Source organism: Aricia agestis, chromosome 3 (assembly GCF_905147365.1).
Source record: "Aricia agestis chromosome 3, ilAriAges1.1, whole genome shotgun sequence".
Classification (NCBI taxonomy): domain Eukaryota; kingdom Metazoa; phylum Arthropoda; class Insecta; order Lepidoptera; family Lycaenidae; genus Aricia; species Aricia agestis.
Window position 1 is genome coordinate 16,050,019 of NC_056408.1, and position 20,906 is coordinate 16,070,924.

Here is a 20,906-nt window from a genome sequence, read left to right on the forward strand (position 1 = left end):
AAAATGGGTAAGTAAGTATAGCTTTTAGGGCCAACCAATGATATAATATGATAAACTCAAAGTAGAATATCATTGGGGCCAACGCTAAAACTCGCGAGTTCGCACGCTCGCCAAGGATCGTGCTATTTTGTGATCCCTCCAAAACTCCATCGCAGTATAAGACATAAGTCTATGGGCCAAGGTTATATGCGGAGCGAGGTCCCCGCGACGCCCCTGTACATATCTCGCCTGCACTGGTCCATGGAGGTCGAGGACGTCGTGAACTACATCAGTAAGAAGACATCCCTCCACTTGAGGGTCGAACGTCTGCAGTCTCGCCACAAGGTCAACTTCAGTTCCTTTGTGGTGAGAGTGCCGACGCATCTTCTCCCGACCTTTGAAGCGGAGGAATTCTGGCCGACTGATGTGGTTTACCGAAGGTTCCGGGGAAGACTCCGGAATGAAGCGCGCGTCACGTCGCCGATAACATCGTGTTATAGTGTAGTTATTAACCCCCTTACTAATAAACGTTGTATAAGCTTTGAATAGTTATACAGTGTTTTGTTTCTGTCACACAAGTGACATTTTTAATTGGATTGAAGAAGACAAAACACTGTATAACTATTCAAAGCTTATACAGCGTTTATTAGTAAGGGGGAATGTGTATATAATTTATATGTTAGTCAATAAGGTATAATATATTGTATGGGCCTATGTAGCCTGATATAAATAAATAAAAAAATATATAGCCGAAGTGCCATAATAAGAAAAAAATAACTATGGCAGTTGGCACGTCTATAGGTACTCTATGGTTTTTGGCTGTATGGGCAACGCTCCCTTTGCCTGTCCCGACCGGGATGAATTAAAAAAAAAACTCTATGGTTTTCCCTTTGCCTGTCCCGACCGGGACGAATTCAAAAAAAACTATGGTTTTTAGTGGTTTTGGGTTATATGTCAAAGTCAAATGTCATAACAAGCTTTACAAGCGTGAATTGTTTGGTTTTCAGCGAATTTTATTTTATTCGCATATATTGCAATAAATTATAGAATGTATCTTATTTAAATAAATACTAAAGATAGAAGAGTTAATCATATAGTACATTTTTATTACAATAAATTATACTTTACGCTTACACAATGTCTATCGAAATCGAGTCTGCTGAGTAAGTAAATTTTTGGAATATTTTGTTTATAACAATATGTTCTATTAGTTAATTACCTTTTGTAAACATTTGTATCTGTTTTAGTGTCATACGTCTCATACAACAATATTTAAAAGAATCAAACTTGACGAAAACTCTACAAACGTTGCAGGTATGGTTAATAATAATAATTGTTCCACATAATCCGGCAGCTTTTATTATTTGCCCTGAATATAATTTGCAATAAAAAAAAATTATTACTGGTTATATTATTAAGAATCTCCTTTCACTCATATTATTTGTTGAAAAAATATTTCAGGAGGAAACTGGAGTATCACTGAACACAGTAGACAGTGTTGACGGATTTTGTGCTGACATAAACAATGGACACTGGGATACTGTGTTGAAGGCGGTGGCGTCCTTAAAACTACCTGACAAAAAGTTGATGGACTTGTATGAACAAGTGGTGCTTGAGCTGATTGAGTTAAGAGAGCTAGGAGCTGCCCGTACACTTCTACGACAGACTCAACCATGCCTGCTCATGAAACAGCAGGAGACTGATAGATATATGCATCTTGGTTAGTATGGCTTGCAAAGAGCATTTTCTATTTTGCAAGCAATTCAATTAATATTTAACAGTGCATTTCCAATACCACTGATTAATTTTCTTGGTACTTGAAATTTAGAGTATTATTAATATTCTTTTCTAACCAAGTTCAGTTCAGACACAGTGGAAAGCTAACCGCACACAGCTTATTACAAAGGTGTTCTATAACAACACTCACACTAAAGTCTAAACAAACAAAAACCGGCCAAGCTTTACCAAGTTTCAATAGTATAGCTATAAGTTTCGGAGAAAAGTGGCTGTGACATACGGACAGACAGACATGACAAATCTATAAGGGTTCTGTTTTTTGCCATTTGGCTATGGAACCCTAAAAATGACATTTTTTCATACAATATACATGGCGCCGAATACATTCCGGCGATTTTTCATTCAGCTGCCTTCAATCCGGCTAATCAATAAATTGCCGCATTACAAAACGGCCCTGTTTTTTAAAACAGCTAGCCGTAATGTAAAACGGCGGATTATACAATCCGCCTGCTAAAAATATTTTTTGTGTGTGTGTATGTACACACACCCAAAAAATATTTTTATTTATACAGCACAATAATATGCCCTATAACTTTTCAAGGTCTATTTACATTGTCTAACATGTAACTTTTCCAAATTACCAGACAGAGACAAACAGGGCTTGTATAGGTGTTTCCTGTGTTAATTTTTATAAAAGGGCTAGCAAAGAATCTTAGATACATATTATAAAACAAAGTCGCTTTTTTTCCCTCATGTATTCCCTTTGTTCCATTTAATCTTTAAAACTACGCAACGGATTTTGATGCGGTTTTCTTTAATAGATAGAGTGATTCAAGAATTTAATTCAAGAAATTATAGGTATAATAACATTCATTAAATAGTGGAGAAATACTGTTATTGTTGGGGTTTCTAATGTGATGTCGTAAATTTTTTTTTTTTCCGCTTACATTGCAAATGCAGGCTGAACCCTACGAGATTTATCAAAATAATGTACCAAGTATTGTACACATTGAAAAGGTCTACAGAAAACTCCGTGATGGTATATGTCTATCTTTTATGGATATCCCACAATAACATTTTTTTGACTTTTTCCTTTTACGACAAATAATGGCTAATTTTCAAAGCAATTTTCATAGATACAGCATTAATCCTTATCCAATTAAATAACTTAATACATTATAGATTTAATGTAGATCTATATGGCCCTTTACAGCATGAATATTTTCGAAGATATTACAGATTAAAAAATTGCGGGAAGTAGCTTTTGCGGCGGCACCGACCAATGCGGGCCACATGTAGTAATAATGAATACAAGTCAAAACTGCTGAATCGATTTTAATAATTTTTTCAGTGGCTATTATATTTTATACCCGATGCGAAGCCGGGGGGGTCGCTAATAAATTATATATTATGACACCTGCACCCGTTGCATGGCTACAGTAGAAATATGAAAGTATAGAGTAAAGACAAACAGCGGAGATAAACTGAAGGCGCCGCTTCGATCTTTACCGCGGCTGGACTATGACATAGACTATAGTCCTAAAAATTCAAATAAAATCCTACTTTATGACGTAGACTAACAGTCTATGTCATAAAGTGGCATTTTAATTGAATTTTTGTCGATCGCGGCTAGCCGCTGCAAAGATCGGAGCGGCACCTCCAGTTTATCTCCGCTGTTTGTCTATACTTTCGTATTTCTACCGTAGCGATGCTACGGGTGCTGATGATAATTTTGTCGAAACCAGTCGTGTAAAACATTAAAATTGTAATAAAAAAAATTAAAAAATTTGAATAGGTGCATGAAAAGTGTATATTATTACTGTGAAGAATAAATTATGTCTAACATTCTATTACGATTGTAATTTATAACATACGCAGAGAATATGCTGGCCCGTTCATACTTCGATCCTCGTGAGGCGTACGGTGGCGCGCGCGGCGGCGGCGGCGGCAAGGAGTGGCGGCGGGCTGCGCTGGCTGCGGCGCTCGCGGGGGAGGTGTCCGTCGTGCCCTCCTCCCGTCTGCTCGCGCTGCTGGGGCAGGCGCTCAAGTGGCAGCAGCATCAGGGGCTCCTGCCACCTGGTATTTAACTTTATTTTATGACTAGATTATATTGGATATATGACTAGATTATAGACATTTATCGCGTGGGAACCTTTCATTTTTTGGGATAAAAAGTATCCTATGTCCTTTCCTGTAGCCCTAGCACGGCCACCAGTAGAAATGCGAAAGTATAAACAAACTGTGGACATAAACTTAAGGTGCTGTTCCGATCTTTACCGCGGCCAATCGCAACCGACAAAAATTCAATTAAAATGCCACTTTATGACAGACTATAGTATATGTCATAGAGTAGGATGTTATTTGAATTTTTAGGATTATAGTCTGTAGAAAAGTGGCATATTAATTGAATTTTTGGGAACAAAAAAAGATCGGAACGCTACCTTAAGTTTATCTCCACAGTTTGTCCATACTTTCGCATTTCTACTGATAACCGTGCTAGGGCTACTGGGACTCGAAGTATCTCCATACCAAATTTCAGCAAAATCGGTTCAGCGGCTTGGGCGTGAAGAGGCAACAGACAGACAGACAGACTTTCACATTTATAATATTAGTATGGATTTCAGTAGCATTACTCACAATTCTTGTTTGACTTGGATTCGAAAACATATTTTAATGCAGTTATTAGTCAAAGCTATTGTTGGTTGGCTGTTAAGAAAGTTAAAGAAGCCAAGTTCAATTAAACATTATGAATCAGGTCCCAGGGAAAGATCTCTAAACTTTATCTCTATTTATTTATTTATCAAGTAAGACCATGAGTCTTGTTGTATGTTCATGTTACAAACAGGATCAAGTCCACAGATTTACAATTTATTTTAAATTTCAATTAACAAAAATTAAACTATTGAATTATCATTTTTTAATATTATGTTTATGATAGTGCATTGACATAGCTAGGCACCGTTAATCAAATAGTTAACTTCGTTAAGCACTCTTCTTTATCAACATGCAAATGATTTATAATAATAATAAACAAATCACTCTCTTTATAAGCACCGACTCTGAGTAATGAAATGATAAAACGAAACAAATCTCTTGTCACTCGCATGCGCCTGAAATTGTATCTAGTATTGTTTTTGTTTCGCTGCTGCCGTGCCGCGGCGCCGCGCTGCCCGCCCGCCCGGCACTTGACGTTTCATACTAACTGTCTGAAACTGTTTTCGTACCGCGCCGCGGCACCGTGCGGTAAATAGTAGGCATTGGATTAATTGGATTAAGGCCGGACTTCTGCATATTAACGGAAGTTAACGAGTCCGTTAATATTTTTAAAAGTTAACTTAAAAGTTAATCCGTTAATCAAAATGCTAACTTTGTTAATTAACGATTAACGGATTAACGAGTTAATGTCCAGTTATGTGCATTGCCATAATTCTGTTCCCACTTACAGGTACAACAATCGATCTTTTCCGTGGTAAAGCTGCTATAAGGGATGAAGAAGATGACCAGTGCCCTACACAGCTGTCCAAAATTATTAAGTTTGGTCAGAAGTCGCATGTGGAATGTGCCAAGTAAGAAACCATGAGTTTTTATACATTGAAAATGATACAATTATTTTTCTTTTAAATTTAAAAAGAACCTATGATTTATATAGTTTTCCTGATTTAATATTATGTGACTTATTTAAACCTACTGCATTGTTTGCTACTAAATAGTTTTTAAGCTTATATTCTGCTTCTAGGTTTTCGCCCGACGGACAGTATCTAGTGACGGGTTCTGTGGACGGACTGGTGGAGGTGTGGAACTTCACGACGGGCAAGATCCGCAAAGATCTGCGGTACCAGGCGCACGAGGAGTACATGAGTATGGAAGAGGCCGTGCTTAGTCTGGCCTTCGCCAGGGACAGCGATACACTCGCTGCGGGATCTAACGATGGAAAAATTAAGGTAATTTTATCTTGAGCTCGTAATAATAGAGTTGCTTGTCGTAATAGATATAATCAGACCTTTATTGTTGTACACAGCGGAATATCGTTATATATTATTATATTTTTATATATTATCGTTACACATCTACACTACTATTATAAAGAGGAAAGATTTGATTTTTTGTTTGTTTGTTTGTTTGAGTCGAATAGGCTCCGAAACTACTGGACCGATTTGAAAAATTCTTTTACCATTGGAATCCTGCATTATTTCTGCTGAACATAGGCTAATTTTTATTTTGGAAAAATATAAGGTTCCGTAAGATATTTGGGATTTTCGGACGCAAGGTTTAAAAAATCAACCAGAAAAGTTACTTATTTTGCGTACGCTGCCTAAACTATAAAAGATAGAGGCATAAAATGTTCTAAGTAATTATAGATCTTTTAAATATCTACAAAAAAGTCCGCGACACACTATACCTATCTATGTTGAGTAAGGCACAATAACCATTTTTTTATTAAAAAATCTAGAATTTTTTTTGGACTATATTTAAATGCGTTTATTTAAATCATGCTATTGACCCTTATCAAAATAAATTATTTCATCACTAAGTACAGTTAATGTAGATAATATTTGGTCTTTGAATGATTAAAATTGGACGTTTGGTTTTAATGTTATGGCGAAATTAAAATATTACGATTTCTGCTGCACGTTGCGAATTGGGTGTCAAGGCGCGATGCGCGGGTGTGCGTGCGGTAGGGGAGAGATTTAATTATCAGTGCCACAGACTCGCCCGGAGAGTCCACGTAAATATTACCTCGATCGTGGGAATCGCAGACACAATAGATTTTCAATAGTTATGCGACAGCCGGGTGCTGCTTTATTGATTTGATATAGACTATCGTGCTTCATTATTATAATCCTAATTTCAAAAAAGCTTTAAAAGTTATGACTACGAAAGTAATATTTTTAGAACTTTTTAAAATAAGTTTTGAATGACTATTATTTTTGATTGCTATTATAATTAATTAATTTCTTTAACTATAAATCTCCAATAGCAGCAGCCGGCTGCCAGCATAACAATTGAAGATCTATTGTGTCTGCGATACCCACGATGCCGATGCACGATGGAAGTATTAATGCATATTTTTTAATCCACACTATCTCTGCTGAATATAGGCTATATTTAATGAGAGAAAAAAGGGTACCGTATTAAGTGTTAATAATTGTGTGAAAAATCTACCAAAATATTCCTTCTTGCTTATGCTTTATAAATTATAGACTATACTTACTTATCGCAAAGTGATGTACTATAGTCTTATAGAGGACATTAATATCAACGTAAAAGTCCGCGATATCGTATGTCTGACTACTACAATTATTATTATCTTACAATAACTACTTTTTAATCTAAAAATATGCAATAGTAACGTTGCGCTGGTACAAACCATGCCAAACTACTTATCAGCAGGTATTAGTACTTACCAGATTTAATAATCTATACTTAATATTATAAATGCGAAAGTATCTCTGTCTGTCTGTCTGTCTGTCTGTCTCGCTTTCACGCCAAAACTACCGAACCGATTGTAATGAAATTTTGTATACAGATAGTCTAAAGCCTGAGAAAGGACATAGGCTACTTTTTTACTGGAAAAAAAGGTTGTAAGGGGGTGAAAATACGAAAATTTTTTCAAATTAAGTTAGTTCCAAAAATTCATACTAGATGGCGCCGTGCGTCTTTTACATCGCGCTAACGCTTGACTAACATCTTTCTATAAGAGGTGGTATCATCATACCTTCGAGTCCCGATTTTTTTTCGATTGTTATTTCTTTTCTACGTTATTTAATAAGTCAGTACTTAATATTATAATATACATTATACAGTGACGTAACCTTAAACCTATCAATGATAAATAGTTTATGGGTAAAGTTAAGGGGGCTAAATAAGCTTTAAAATATAAAAAAAAAAAAAAATGGCATAATATATAAAGTTTAATTTAAAAAAAATGAAATATTATGTGCACACTGCACAGCTGTTTTGATTTAAGGGGTACCAGGGTTTTTTTTTATAAAAGCTTTTGACACAAATTTTGTTGACATCGCGCGCTATAAACTGAAGTCCACGCGGACGAAGTCGCGGGCAACAGCTAGTATATATATATATATATATATATATATATCGGATCGTCGAGCGGTATATAAACTGATTCAATGACTGTGGAATAATATTGCATTCATCCTCCATGATTGTGGGCGTACATTAGGTGATGAAATAAAGCTGTGATTAACCAGATATCATCAGATTTGGAGCCGATGGGTTTGGGAGCATCCACCGTACATCCCGACATTTTTAAATCTGGGCATTTTCCAGATTACGGTTGTCACCTATCAAAATGTCCATCGTCAGATAGACAGCGTCACTCAAAACCCCATCCGGTACTGGCCGCTCCAACAGATAACATACTGTGGCGGTACCCACAATTTGCCTAACATTCCTGCATCGCGCTATCGAAGTTTCGGAGAACGGCAAGATACAACGTCTGAAATGACGTCAGTGGGCTTCGGCCTGACCGAGCCGAAAAGGAAGATCTTCCGACCGAGCGAGATAGCATTATCTCGCTCGGTCGGAAGATCTTCCTTTTCGGCCGCCACTAACAACGTTAAATTGGTGACCACCGACAAGAACACGCATCCTTCTGGACATCAATCATCATCAACACTCCCCGCCCATCCGCACCACGTCAGCAGACATCAAGCATAACCGGGTCGCCTCGACCATAAGCCGCGTTGGGCGTCCGCGCCGGTCGAACCCAGTCTGGCTTGAACGGGGCAGCCATAGGCTACAACGACCGGTCAACAAGCAGAGCACGGGGTCCCTCTCCTGGTCATTGCACGCGTAGCTTCGGCCCACACCTGACAACACAAGCGCATCGAAGAACACCACAGGTCATCGGGGGGGAGTGATGTGGCGGTACCCACAATTCGCCTAACATTCCTGCATCGCGCTATCGAAGTTTCGGAGAACGGCAAGATATATACAACGTCTGAAATGACGTCAGTGGGCTTCGGCCTGACCGAGCATGCTATCTCGCTCGGTCGGAAGATCTTCCTTTTCGGCCGCCACTAACAACGTTAAAATACATTATGAAACTTATCTCAAAATAAGTTGCCAATAGACAAATTAATCGCGCCCGCCGTTATATATTTATATTATATATAATAGGCAGAGAAGTGCTGTGCTGCAGAATACTACAACGACACAAATCGTCACCTTACGTAACACACGAAAAATAAAGTGGATTTTTACACAAAACTTTACATTTATATTTGCGTATGTGAGTTGTGACTTGTGAGTACGTGCGTACTCTGAACTTATTCAATAATCACCAATGTAAGTCCCACAATACCCCTGCGGTACATTATTACATGGGTAATTGGGTATTGTACACATTGTAGGTGTGGAAGGTATCGACGGGCCAGGTGCAGCGCAAGTTGGACCGCGCGCACGCGAAGGGCGTGACGTGCCTGCAGTTCACGAGAGACAACACGCAGATACTGTCCGCCTCCTTCGACCGCACTATCAGGTTAGAGGGCACATTGCTCTGGCATAGAGGTAGCCGTAATGAATAAAATATCTGGGAATTTCCCATCTAGGATAAACTACCCCATCGTTGACACTTGACAGTTATCCCTTTATTGCTTCTTGATATTTTTTTTAATGCCAATAATAGAATACTTCGAGGATAATAATTCTTAAAATGCCAATATACTTATTTTGTAGCGTCGTCGTCGAAACGCAATAACTGTATGCTACCAAAGAGAATATAATCACTACGTTTTATATGCTTCATAATATGGCGCAGCGCAGACCACACACGACGCACACTGATCCCAAAGTAAAATAAATGGGACATTAAAAATTTTTGGATCGAAGGTCAACGGATCAGGCTGATTTTTTTTTGTACACAGCTGATGCAATTACAAGTCACTTTTATAGATGTCGTTTTTTTCAAATATGCCGTATCTACAGAGATAAAAAATAATTAATTATTTTTTGTATGGACGAAATTATAATTTTGTCATTTTATTCCAAGATTCAAACGTATTCAAAATAAATCATAGCACAGGTTATAGAGGGACTCTTGTCGTACATTTTTGTCATAGACACTCAACTGCGATTTTTGCGTCTTTTAGAGCTACAGGAACTTTATTTTTTTTTTGGTCAGCGGATGAAGCTGATTTTTTTTTAGCATCTGATGCAATTACAAGCAACTTTTATAGATGTTGATTTTTTCAAATATGCCTTATCTACAGAGAAAAAAAATATGAATTATTTTTGTATAGACAAAATCATAATTTTGTCATTTTCTTCCAAGATTCAAACGTATTCAAAAAAAATCATAGCACAGGTTATAGAGGGACTCTTGTCGTACATTTTTGTCATAGACACTCAACTGCGATTTTTGCGCCTTTTAGAGCTACAGGCACTTTATTTATTTTTTTTCGTCAGCGGATGAAGCTGATTATTTTTGTAGCATCTAATGCAATTACAAGCAACTTTTATAGATGTTGTTTTTATTCAAATATGCCTTATCTACAGAGAAAAAAAAATGAATTATTTTTTGTATAGATAAAATCATAATTTTGTCATTTTCTTCCAAGATTCAAACGTGTTCAACATAAATCATAGCGCAGCTTATAGAGGGACTCTTGTCGTACATTTTTGTTATAGACACTCAACTGCGATTTTTGCGCCTTTTAGAGCTACAGGCACTTTCTTTTTTTTTTGGTCAGCGGACTTACTTACAAAAATCGCAGTTGAGTGTCTATAACAAAAATGTACGACAAGAGTCCCTCTATAAGCTGTGCTTGATTTATTTTGAATATCTTTGAATCTTGGAATAAAATGACAAAATTATGATTTCGTCACATTGACTTTTATAAATGGACGCGGCATAATGGTCTCTACCAAATCAAAATACCGTGGCCGGTCCGCCATTTTATGTTCCGGTTCTCCGAGGTACATAAACTGTCAAAGTGTCGTAATATAGGGATGTCGAAATTGAAAGAAAATATCGATATATCGATACATCGATATTTGAAAAAATATTAATATCGGTCTTGATATATTATCTAGAAAATATCGATATATCGATCAAATTTTTCGTCCAATTTGCTTTTTTTTAAATTAATTTATAGTCCGTCAAAAAAGTGAAGAAATTTAAAAAAAAATTGTCTTTACGTACGTACGTACGGTACGTTTATATTATTACTAATTTTTTTGTTATTTTACCGATGGCTTGATTTCGTATGTACTAATTTAGTTAATAATTAGACAGTCAATAAGATTTGTGATAGAATAGATTATAGAATATAACATGGCTTGATTTTCGATATTTAATCAACATAGAAATTAGTAGATTTGACGTTTAGTGACGTACTTTTTTATCGAATTTAAAAAATATATTTATTTAAAAGATTTTAACCATAACATCTTACTTATGAATATCCTCGACAAATATCAACCGAGTGTCCCATCACTATAGGCCGCCATGTTTAGTTCTTGGCAATATGGCGCCGGCCACACTTTTTTGTAGTTATGTCGCTTCCATCTGTTTCCTTATTCATTGTATCGTCCATACAAAAAATAATTCTTATTTTTTTTCTCTGTAGACAAGGCATATTTGAAAAAAACAACATATATAAAAGTTACTTGTAATTGCATCAGGTGCTAAAAAAATCAGCTTCATCCGCTGACCAAAAAAAAAAAAATAAAGTGCCTGTAGCTCTAAAAGGCGCAAAAATCGCAGTTGAGTGTCTATGACAATAATGTACGACAAGAGTCCCTCTATTACCTGTGCTATGATTTATTTTGAATACGTTTGAGTCTTGGAATAAAATGACAAAATTATGATTTCGCCTATACAAAAAATAATTAATTATTTTTTACCTCTGTAGATACGATATATTTGAAAAAAAACGACATCTATAAAAGTTGCTTGTAATTGCATCAGCTGTCTACAAAAAAAAAAAATCAACCTGATCCGATGACCTTCGATCCAAAAATTCTTAATGTACCATTTATTTTACTTTGAGACCAGTGTGCGACGCGCAGCGCAGACCGCACACGACGCGCAGCGCAGACCACACACGACGCGCAGCGCAGACCACACACGACGCGCAGCGCAGACGTGTGCGTTACTACTTATACTGCATATAATTGCATAGGTTCTATTTCCACGGACTAAAAAGTGCGTTGCAATGTGTGGCTTAGGGGAGACTGATTAAAAGAGTTGTCACTGCGAAATATGTTTAATTACTGACTTAATAACTAATTACTGTAACTTATATAGCAGGGAAGTGAGCCGCACACTACACCTCCCCCGTTTTTTTGAAAAAAATAAAAATTTAATACATTTTTTTTAATTAAGCAACAAAAATAATTTTGTAATAATTACAATATCAATAAAATAATAAACTAAAATTAAACTCTTAATACCTAAACAACTTACTTATTTAGTTTTTTTTATTCTTAGTTCTTTATTACAATAAATACAAATCTGTATAGGTACTCTATAATTATAATCTGTTTATCAAAGACATATTTAATTGTAATTACATACAATTTTTTTTATCTTCAGAGATGGGTGGTTGACGATGTAATTTTTAAATACACAAAAATATTCAATAATAATTAATTTAAACATTTTCTCACTATTTAAATACTTAATATTTTTTCACATGGTTACTTTGCTTATTTTTTTACACTTTTTAAAATATAAACTCTATAATATCTCCATTACTCATTAACTAATGAACTTTTATAAAACCTCTTTAATTACAAAAATACAATCTTTATTCAATTCATTGTCAAATATTCACTATAGTACTCATAAAATATTATATATACGAAACCTTCATATTTAAATTAATAATCATAATGTTTAATCTTTCAATATTTTATATGTAATAATGTAATATAATTATTAATTCCATTTTAAATTCATTTTCAGTAGGTATCTATTTCACCTTGTGACCTATTCATTTTATAGTCATTCGTCTTATACAAAATAATAATTGTCTTTTACTATAACAATATTTTACTAATACCTACCCTTGATTAGTGGACTGGCCAGTCACTTACATTTTAAATTGTCATTTCATATTTAGGTATACCTTTTCCTTTAACTCTTAATTATTTTTGTCATTTTATGCATGCATGCCTATTCATTTATTTATATTATTTTCGTAACATTACTGGTACATTTTATTTTTATACTTAATAATATTTTTATTTATAGTCGACTTTTATATATTTTAATGGTACATATTTATTTATTTTTAATATACTTCATGTGCGCACTTTTATTTGGTACAATATATTTTATTTATACACCATTAAACGGGACCTTTTTTAAGACTAACCACCAAAAAAAAAATGTCTCCAACCATTTTACTTAAATGAAGGATTATTCCCGCCGAGCATGCTCTAAGTACCATTTATTTTTGTACCATTTTGTACCATATTTAATACCAAGGTTCTTTTAAGGCTACTTATGACCTCCAACTATTCTCACAGAGAAAACTCGTTTACACCATGATCGAATGAAGGATTCCCTTGCGTATTTTATTAAAATGCTCTCAGCATTTTTTTTCTCAATATACATAGCATTTAGCTAGTACTTTGTACCTAATGCTCTATGGCATTTTTAAACCTATTCTATACCTATGCCTATCAAAAATACCCATTCCATAATTTTATGCAATCAATATTTAAAATATCCATAACCATTGGGTGATCAGGCCAACAGCTACTAAACATTTTAAACACTGATGCAACCCTATTGACCTAAAAACTATCCTTTTTCAATCAAATACCTTCTTTAACACTAAAACCCTTATTCCTTACTTCAAAATAACCATTTCTTTACCTAAATAATAGCTTTTAGCTATTTTGCAAACCAAATATCACATTCCTAATCCTTTCTCACAGTAATATTACGTCATATCTCGTATGAACGTAAATATTTTTAAGTAAATCCGTGTAAGTCAATATGTCATATCCAGTGTAATTTCTTAGAAAATGTAGCTAATCAACCTACTAAAGTAGTTAAAAAGAATTTAATACATTTTCAAGAATTATTTCTCCTTGTCTCTATTTCATAACTTTACCAAAGTATATGAGAAAAATAAATATGTTTATTTTACATACCGTAACTTACTTTTTTAACATATTGTTATCTAAGTACCTACATCTTCTATTTTTGTTTCTCTTTCTCTACTATTTCCCTTATATTTTACCTTTAATTTTACATTAAGATTTACAAAGTAACCGTGGAACCAATTCAAAATAATTTTAATAATAATTTATTTCTCACTTCTTACTGAATCTAATTGTGTTGGAATACATAGCAACATAACATTCTATTTAAATCATAACATAATAATCTTTATCACTTAAGAGGATTCCACACCGCCCTTTTTTCCATACAAACGTTGTCTGCGACCAAAAACAAAATTCATTTTAGAAAATTAAATGTTGTATCTTACAGAAAGTTAATTTTATTCTTTTACTAATTTTATAATAATATGATATGTTATTTAAAAACATACTTGTTAAACTATTAGTTCTGAAAATTTTATAAAATGTATGCCCTGGAATGCATGCTAATTATGATGATTGTAATTTTTGCAACAAAGTTCTGGAAATAAATTACTGGAATCATATTCAAACATAATTATGGACTGCGCTTACATGATATATTTGGATGCATAAACTCATTGCATCACGTTTCTTTGTACCAAATATGATGCACGAATTGTTTTGATATTGTTATGCGAAACCAAAATATGATGATCTCTTTTGGACCACCCATATTGTACACTATGATGTAAATGTAAATAGTTAAATACATATTATTATAACCTAAATTTGGTTCCTGTGACAAAAAAAAATCTTTGCATTTTGCAAATAAAAACAAAATAAATTTAACATTTTACATAACTACTGACCTTTTTGAATCTTTGACTACTTTAACTAAAATTTGAAAAATAAGAAATTACGCACAAAAGACAAGATTGTTAACTATTGAATAATTTAAAAATGATTTAAAATAAAGCTATTTTGGTACAAAATTTTTTTATTTAAAACGGAATATTTTGTGAATAGTTTAAATCTCTAAAATCAAAAAATAAAAGAATCGAATCTAAAATAAAAGAACCTGGTGCTACGAAATCTATACCTTTTTTTTTAAGGAATTAATGTTGATTAAAACCATTTAAACAACATTATACTTGGTACAACCCTATAAATAAAATATATTTAGCCGGACAAACAAGCTACTCCTTTTGTAAAGTCGGTTAGAAAAGTATCTACTTACATTTCGTTGCGCGAATGCTGAGTTGGCACCGCGGACATTTGACGCTTTTCCCGCAAAGGCGTTGCATACCGTGGAAACTTACCTGAGCTGTTACCTACCTGTTTTAACCAACTGCGCATAATATTCGATTAGTTATGAGTTGCTATGTATTCCTTTATTCCAAAAACAAGATTAAAAACCCTTCAACTTAGTAAAATTACCTTTGTTCTACACAATATGCTATTTTTCAAATACTTTTGACATGCCACACATACTTAGTATTATACTGTAAACATACTTATTAACCAAAATCGTTTTGTACTACGTCTTATACCAAAACTTATTCCATACTTATATAAAAATTCATCGTCAACACCCTGTTTTAAATTGTTAACATTTTCTATACAACAGCACAGTAACTATTAACTAAATTAAAAACAATTATTTCCGAATACTTGTTCAATTAAAATTATTTTCTTTTAATTTAATCTCATTATGTATGTAATATTAAATCGTTATTTTCGAAAGAAAAAAAAATACTTACAAAATTTTTGCTAGTTGCAGAATAATACCATTATTTAAAATTACTTTTACTCTCAATACACTAAACATGTAAAGGTATTCATAAACACTTTTATTGCGCTATGTCTCTAAAAACCTTATCCAAAAAGATTCTGAATAATTTGATAATAATTAGGTATTATGCTTTAAGCAAAATTAATATGCATACTTACAAAAAAAATTGTAGTAAATATAGATAAATGTCTTAAATATATTAATTACTGCAACTATTTGAAAATTCCAATAAGACAGCTTTTATAATGAAACATATTATGAAAATATTACCAACTGCAACACTATAAACACAAAAACTTATTATTAACTATTTCATGAGCAATCTGACTTTCTACTAATTATCAATAAACTGTTTATTTCTAGAAATTATATTGTTTTTTTTTTTTAAATATTTAAAATCAAAATATTATTTAATTGAGAATGCATTTTGTATCTTTTAGGTACTAAACAATTACCTGAGTTTTGTTACTTTACTCAAATTCTATTATTATCTATAGGGAACTAGCAATATTTTTATATCAAAATAAAATTTAAATTTTGAAAACTTGTAACATATCTAATTACCAATCTTATACATACCGCTGTAGTTACAAATACGACATATAATTTATATATATTAAAATTTTGACATAAAACAACAGCTGGAATGGCATTTCTCTTCCTCGTCTCTCTGTTCTCCCGGCTCCATCCACTTCCGACACGAACATCTCCCGGGCGCCTGCTCTACCTTCCTCTCATCCGACTCCAACATCTCCCGGCTGCCTGCATATTCCACTCATCTGACACCATCAACTCCCGGCTGCCTGCTTTACATATCCACTCCAAAATTTAGATTTTTCAGCAATATTGTTTTTTTTAATAGATATTATTCTTGCAACTCTTTTATTTTAGTTAAAGTTCTCATTTAAACATTTTCATTTTTTTTTTCACTGAGTTTTTATTTGCACTTTTAACAGATTTGTATTTATTTATTTTTTAAGTCTCTACACTATTTATTTATTTTAAACCTACTTAAATTTTATTTTATTTTTACTCACTAACGGCCGTTTTTAGTTCATATTTTTACTACTATAATTATTGTTATCCACATATTTACCACTATAATTATTGTCCAAATTTCCAGTCACTATAAATTTCACTTTTAACATAATATTATAGATAGTCTTATTTAGTTTCATAAAATTTTAAGTCCATTTTTTATTCACTTTTACAACCCCTGTATCCGCTGCGCAGCGCTGCCGTAAGGCAGCACTGGCAGGGTCGCCATGCAATGTGTGGCTTAGGGGAGACTGATTAAAAGAGTTGTCACTGCGAAATATGTTTAATTACTGACTTAATAACTAATTACTGTAACTTATATAGCAGGGAAGTGAGCCGCACACTACAGCGTGATGGATAGTCTGTCGTCTGCGCTGCGCCTATAGCTGCGGCGACCAACCACGAAAACCCTTTGATATGATCTCAGGGAGCCCGAGGGACATGCTAAAGCTGTCTTGGGACCCGCAACGAAATTAATCAGAAGAAAATAGGAGGAGTAGGAAGAATTCCAGATTCCCTCCCCATATAAAGCGGGAGACAGCACAAGGTTGCAGTGACCGAAAGTCAAAGAACTGGAAGGGGGAAGCACCACGGGAATAAACGTTAATAATAATAGTGACTACTACGCTAGAGCTAAATTAATTTATTGTGTTAGACTGTTGCCAGTAGTAATTGTGACAAAAACGCTTGAAGCTGAAAAGTTTGTTTGTTTGAACACGATAATCTCAGAAACTTCTGCTTACTGGACCGATTTCAAAAGTTCTTTCACCAATGAATAGCTCATATGTCCCTAATTGCTATAGGCTATGTAACTATGTACCACGGGCGGAGCCGGGGTAGACCACTAGTATTATACCACAGAATATATAATTAGTACCTTACGGTACAGAAGTTTCACTCCCGAGTTTAGGTATGATAAACGCAAGCGTCCGGTCACCGGACTAGTCTCAATAGAATACAAAAGTGCCACTTTTGTATTCTGTGGCAGAGCGACTCGCGCGCTCGCCGCCCGGCCGCCGCACCGCCGCCGCGGCCGCGCCGCTCGTTTGACAGCCCTGGCAGATTGAAGCAGGACGGCAGACAGTTATTGTACTATGAACGCTAAACGCTAAGGTTGAAATTAGGTTGTTTTCCAGAATAGTAGGTAAATATCTCGGCGATTTCGCGCCGTTTGTATAGAAGTGAGACAGGCCTGATTATACACAAAAATTCACGTAAAGAACTTTTTCCCCCCAGGATCCACGGTCTGAAGTCAGGCAAGGTGCTGAAGGAGTTCCGCGGGCACACGTCGTTCGTGAACGAGGCGGTGTTCACGCCGGACGGACACGCCGTGCTCTCCGCCTCCTCCGACGGCACCGTCAAGGTACGATCACATTTACAGGGTTGTAAGTACATGCAATAAACATGCTGAATGACTGACAAACAAATGCGAATCAATAATCATCACATTAAGTACTCTTACTCAAAAACATATCAATTTCTAAGTACTTCGCGTCCGAACTGCACATCATAGACCCATAGAATTTATAGATATCTATATGTTAAATGTGTTAACTGCAAAACAACATTATTATATTGCATTATTAAATTATATTTTACCTCGTCTTTAGTTTTATTCGCATTAATAAATCAATGAAGCATGTGTTCAATCATAGTTCGCCTACAGCACTTTATGATCACAGGTGTGGTCCGTACGTACGGGTGAATGTACGGCGACGCTAAAGCCGCTGGGGTCCGGCGAGCCGCCGGTCAACTCCCTGCTTCTGACCCCCAAGAACCCTGAGCACTTCGTGGTGTGTAATCGCACCAACACCGTGGTCATCATGAACATGGCTGGACAGATCGTGCGGTCGTTCTCGAGTGGGCGGCGCGAGGCGGAGGGCGGGGCGCTGGTGTGCGCGGCGCTCGGCGCGCGCGGCCGCCTCGTGTACTGCGCCGCCGAGGATCTAGTGTTGTACGCGTTCTGCGCCAACAGCGGCAAACTGGAGCGGACTATCAACGTGAGTTCTTTTCGAAGTTATAATGGTGACATTATGTTCAAAGGATTTGTCGGCGGTTATCGCTTGTGTAAACCTTCAATATGAAGTTATTATATATGTCGCAGCCTACTGGTTAAAATAGCCGTTCAATAAGACAGCTAGCCCTTTGACTGAACAACGCCATTCAGTCACATGTCTAGCTTTTTAATAAAAAAGAAAAGACTAAAACGTTAACACCACAGCTGCTTCAAAAGCCGCCGTCTAATAGAATAATTAGTTCAGCGCTCACCACTGTGGCGCCAGGTGCGTTTTGTTAACAATATGGCGTCAACTAGCCGGTGTTTAAATATACGTTACAAGTTTTATCAAAGAGACAGAAAGTTTGGGGGCACATACGAGTGCTGCGAGTGAATATAAATTTTAACAAAATATATTCGAGGAGAAATAATTATGAGATTATGGAATGCATCAATATGGCGTTTATTGCAACTTAATCCATGAATAATCTTCCAAGAAATTACAAAAAGTTTTCCTATTCTCTCAAACGGCGAAGTAATCGCTGAACTTAAAAAACGAACATAACACCTCCCTATTTTGAAAGTCGGTTTAAATTGTAGCTTATGTGTTATTCTGATGTACTTATAGACTATATTGTTGTAAAGTTTCATTAAAATCCATTCAGTAGTTTTTGCGTGAAAGAATAACAAACATCCATACATACATCCAAACTTTCACCATTATAATATTAGTGGGATGTACTATCAGATAAGTTGATTCCTAGGCAGATGGGGGATCTACACAGTTTGGTCGCGTTACGTCAAACCCAGCCGACAGATAACAATAATTAACAGTGAATTGACAATGTCAATTCACTGTTATAGTTAGTGCCTTTTATGATGATATGCGTGACACATTATAATTGACAATACTAGGTAAGTTACCTAACAAAAATTAATCCATAATTTAAAAATATCGAATCACTTCGTAAAGGAATTGCAATCGAAATTATCGATTTCGTACTGACATTTCAATGGAGCTGGCGATTTAAGATGACCGCCCTTTTTCATCGATTTGATTTCGAATCAACAGAGTCAATCTCTATTGACATACGAGTAAGTTACGTTTCATGCATCTGACATTTTTCAAATGTTTTCGTAACAATAATTTTATACTCCTATTTCACAGTTAATATTAATAATTTTATAGTAATAAGTTAGCATTTAGCAACTTTTCATTTTTATTCATTTACAATAATAGAAAACATTTGTTTTTGTAGATGGAATATTATTTATTACATTTAGATTTTTTTTGTTTTCTTGTAAAATAAACCCGTAGCAAGGAATATGAAAACTGTCACCCATATCATCTTAAAACGCACAAACTATAATTATTGTGATGACAATTTGACATGATCCGACCAAATGACGTTGGTTTGTCAACTGCCTATCAATTTCCTTGATGGTACATTCGAATATGTTATGCAAGTGGGAGATTTACTTGCATAACATATTCGAATAATCGAGTAATTATGTAATTACGTCATATTTAATTTTAAATCATTTCAGAATTGAACAGATTACAGAACACAAGTGCGAACTCGCGCACGAAGTGTTCCGTACCGGAATAGAGTGAAAGTAGACAAAAAATTGTGTTTTTTGTATGTAATATTTAAGGGGATCCCTTAAATATTTACTTTATTTTAATTTTATTATTAACTATTAAAGTACAAATATGATTAAGGATTTTGTAAAAATTTCAAGTGCATAACTGTTACCATTATTGATTACAAGCAAAAAAGGTCAAAAAAATTACGTTTCATGTATAGGACCTTCAATATTAACTTTATTTTATTTTTACTTAGTATTTGTTGTTATAGCGGCAACAGATATACTTATACAATCTGTGAAAATTTCAGATGTCTAGCTTTAGCGGTTCTTGAAATACAGCCTGACAGACGGATAGACATCGAAGTCTTAGTAATAAGGTCCCATTTTTACCCTTTGGGTACGGAACCCTAAAAACTAATTTCTTGAGTCGCATGCCCAGTGTCCTGTCCGTTCCTTCGTTCGTATTCATAAAAATAATGCTTCTTTTTAGTTTGTCGTTTAATACTATGATTTAATTAATTTGTTCACAGATTCACGAGAAAGCGGTGATCGGCATGACTCACCACCCTCATCAGAATCTGCTGGCGACGTACGGCGAGGACGGTCTACTCAAACTTTGGAAACCCTAAGTCTCGTCAAGTGTGTGATCCACCAAATGTAGTCATAAAATTATTATATTTGTAAGTTGTATTTTCTTGTTTTATTTACGAT

General features: G+C 34.9%; 1 protein-coding gene across 1 annotated transcript; it reads left to right on the plus strand.

Moving 5' to 3' along the window:
- The first annotated feature begins 974 nt into the window (after positions 1 to 974).
- LOC121740241 (WD40 repeat-containing protein SMU1) lies at positions 975 to 20,885 on the plus strand. Its single transcript, XM_042132880.1, has 10 exons — positions 975 to 1,142; positions 1,227 to 1,293; positions 1,441 to 1,699; positions 3,595 to 3,795; positions 5,162 to 5,282; positions 5,453 to 5,657; positions 9,093 to 9,220; positions 17,846 to 17,972; positions 18,292 to 18,609; positions 20,726 to 20,885. The coding sequence occupies exons 1-10, from the start codon at positions 1,117 to 1,119 to the stop codon at positions 20,822 to 20,824; spliced, it is 1,551 nt and encodes a 516-aa protein (XP_041988814.1). The 5' UTR covers positions 975 to 1,116; the 3' UTR covers positions 20,825 to 20,885.
- Positions 20,886 to 20,906: the final 21 nt, after the last annotated feature.

Excerpts from the sequence above, each read along its gene's own strand:
- LOC121740241 (XM_042132880.1), top strand. The coding sequence starts at position 1,117 with ATGTCTATCGAAATCGAGTCTGCTGA. Across the intron at positions 1,294-1,440 it reads AAACTCTACAAACGTTGCAG|GAGGAAACTGGAGTATCACT; the intron begins GTATGGTTAATA and ends AAAATATTTCAG. Across the intron at positions 1,700-3,594 it reads TGATAGATATATGCATCTTG|AGAATATGCTGGCCCGTTCA; the intron begins GTTAGTATGGCT and ends TAACATACGCAG.